This window comes from Sinocyclocheilus grahami, unplaced genomic scaffold (assembly GCF_001515645.1).
Source record: "Sinocyclocheilus grahami isolate Dianchi unplaced genomic scaffold, SAMN03320097.WGS_v1.1 scaffold10306.1, whole genome shotgun sequence".
NCBI lineage: Eukaryota > Metazoa > Chordata > Actinopteri > Cypriniformes > Cyprinidae > Sinocyclocheilus > Sinocyclocheilus grahami.
This window is the reverse complement of record NW_015513151.1, coordinates 1-3,340: the sequence shown is the minus strand read 5'-3', so window position 1 is coordinate 3,340 and position 3,340 is coordinate 1. Positions and strand designations below refer to the sequence as shown.

Genomic DNA, 3,340 nt, shown 5'->3' with positions numbered 1-3,340 from the left:
TTTTTTTCCGGATTCTTTTTTTTTTTTTTTTTTTAGAACTTTCAAAAAATATTTTCTGTTCAGTTTTTTTTATTTTTTATTTATATATATAACATTTTTGGAAATGATTGTCTGTTCAGTTTTTTTATTTTTAGATTTGTTAAAAATTATTGTCTGTTCCATTTATTTCCTTGTTTTATAGAATTTACAAATATTTTCTGTATAGGTTTTTCTTTTTAGTATTTATAAAAAATATTTTCTGTGTGGTTTTTTTCTTTATAGAATTTTTAGAAATAATTGTCTGTTCAGTTTTTTTATTTTTCGAATTTGTAAAAATTATTTTCTGGTCCTTTTTATTTTTCTTGTTTTGTAGAATAAAAAAAATATTTTCTGTTCAGTTTTTAGTTTTTTTATATTCTCTATTCAGTTTATGTATATATATATATATATATGTATAAATGATATACATATAAAAAGCCTAGTGTTGTCAAATGATTAATCGCGATTAATCGCATCCAAAATAAGTTTTTTTTTTTAATAATATATGTATGTGTACTGTGTTTATTTATTATGTACATATAAATACACACACATACAGTATATATTTTGAAAATATTTACATACATTTATATATTTATATTATTATTATTATGTAAAAACTTTTATTTTGGATGCGATTAATCGCAATTAATCGTTTGACAACTCTAAAAAACAATCATTTTTACAAATCCTGTTTGGACCAGATATACATGGTGTATATCTGTTATTTTTCTGTTATTGTTGTTTTAATTTCTTGTATTTTTCTTGGAATTAAACACGATAAAAAAATGAAATGAAATGCAATGCATTGCATTTCTTTTTTCTTGGAATTAAACATGATTAAAAATGGAATTAAACACAGTAAAATTGGTTTAAAATTTGTGTTCATTTAAGAGTATTGTGTTTTCATATTAGTAGCAGAATTGTGTGAATATATCCATAAATTCTGCAGATGCAGATAGTAATAAATAAAAAATAAAGTGACGTGTGGCGACCCATACTTGGAATTAGTGCTCTGCATTTACCCATCCTAAGTGCACACACACAGCAGTGAACACACACACACACACACACACACACACCGTGAACACACACCCGGAGCAGTGGGCAGCCATTTATGCTGCGGCGCCCGGGGAGCAGTTGGGGGTTCAGTGCCTTGCTCAAGGGCACCTCAGTCGTGGTATTGAAGGTGGGAGAGAGTGCTGTACATTCACTCCCCCCACCTACAATCCCTGCCGGTACGAGACTTGAGCCCGCAACCTTTGGGTTACGAGTCCGACTCTCTAACCATTAGGCCACGACTTCCCCAAATGGGGAATATGGGTGAGTATATGGGTGTATAAGGAACGTTTGAGTATATGGGTGTATAATCAACGTTTGTTCTTCTGCACACAGGAGCGTCTCCTGCTGTCCATCTTACCCAAGCACATTGCAGACGAGATGCTTCAGGACATGAAGAAAGAAGCCAGTCAGAAAGAGATGCAGCAGTTTAACACCATGTACATGTATCGGCACGAGAACGTCAGGTCAGTGTGTTACGATTACCAGCAGTGTTTCAGTAAACGAGGGCAAAGCTTGATGTCGTCGTTTGATGATTGTTTGACGTTGACTGTGTTTGTGTTGCAGTATTCTGTTCGCAGACATCGTGGGCTTCACTCAGCTGTCCTCGTTCTGTAGCGCGCAAGAGCTGGTGAAGCTGCTGAACGAATTGTTTGCCCGTTTCGACAAGCTAGCAGCTGTGAGTTACTGATATCTGTATGCAAGCTTTATTTAACACGCGTTTAGTCATATTTATAAGATGAAAATATTTTTGGTGACTAATGATCTTAAGCTATTCATATAGAGTGCAACAGTGGAACTTGAAGTAAAAATCACATTAATTTTCTCCATTTTTTACTACAGTGTATGGATCAGCATGATTTCAGCTTCTTTCCAATTTCCAGCCTCGCTCCGTTCCCACGGCTCTCGGCCCCGCCCCTCTCGTCACACAATTATTTAAACGGCAACTTGAGCGATCACTTGCATTTTTTCATGATAACAGTGAAAAGAACTTCAAATGTTTCATCATTTTTGATCATGCGGATAAGAGTACTGCATCATTCGAAACTGTAAAACGTTTACTTTTATTTGTATGTACACGCAATATCAACAAAACTTTGTGATTTTGTAAAATAAAGAAAACAGATAGGGTGCGCTTTCAGCAGTCAGTCTTCGCGAATGAACGAAAACTGAATGACACACAGACATGAGAAATATATCTAAAGAAAGCTTGAAGTGTCTATTTTTACATTAAGTAAGTCATGCCGAAAACAAATATTCTCTGATAAAATAATCCACCACGAGATACAGTCTTTCCCGCCTGAGCTCATCTATAATGTGGTCACACTCATGCGCATTGCGCTATATATGATAATCATCCACGTGAGATGCGCGAACATATAAACGAACACATCACCTCTGTAAACAAAGCGTTAAGATTAATCAAGTTCATCTAGGCTACTTGAGGAATGTAGCGTAATATATAGAGTAATGTTTTCCTCGCGGTGTGAGGAGTAAGCCTTGTATTTACCTCAGAAGAAGAAGAATGCGATGTGACGCTCGGCTTAATCCAGCGGAGGATCTCATTCTGATGAGTCATTTATTTTTATTTAAGCTATTTATTAGTGTTATTGTGACATAAACTTACACATTTACTAGTTGAACTTTTCCCAAACTATAATGCCAGACTAAAAGATGTGAAATCTAGTGCAACATTTTGAAATATGATAAGCAAACTTTTCATTACCAAATGTTGTACAACTCGTCTGCATTTTAGCTCGCATTCTCCAGTGATTTATTAAAGGGCATACTGACGCGCAAACATGATATTAAAATGCATTTTACTTCATATTTTTTCTTAACACTGCATTTGTAACTTAAGTGACATAATTTTAATGACATTAGTAGCTGTAAACAAATTACATAAATTTAAACTCTTAACGCATTACATTACTGCATTATCAGGAAAAGTAATTAGAATACAGTAACGCTTTCTTTTATTGTCAGACACGTAAGGGGAGAACCAGACCGATACAAGCCTAAACATACTTGATTTAATTTAATTAGTTGAAAAGTGTAGTGTAGTAGTAATAGAATATGTTTGCGGTCGTATTGATGACAGTAGCGCACACAAAATAATAGCTTTGCTTGGGCACGGTTCAAATCGCCCGAGTACACCCTTATTCCCTCATACACAGGGAAAACATTTTTTTTGAAGTTGTAAATAAAACGTGTTATGTTTTAACCCTTTAGAACCTAAAGCTAAAATAGGCCATTTTCACTC

General features: G+C 34.3%; 1 protein-coding gene across 1 annotated transcript; it reads left to right on the top strand.

The window, feature by feature from the left end:
- Positions 1 to 1,413: 1,413 nt before the first annotated feature.
- LOC107578448 (adenylate cyclase type 3-like) lies at positions 1,414 to 2,020 on the top strand (the record flags this gene model as incomplete). The annotated part of the gene is made up of 3 exons (XM_016264403.1): positions 1,414 to 1,544; positions 1,645 to 1,756; positions 1,921 to 2,020. Coding segments are annotated over 3 exons (343 nt in total), but the record flags the coding sequence as incomplete, so codon positions are not given.
- Between the last annotated feature and the right edge of the window lie 1,320 nt (positions 2,021 to 3,340).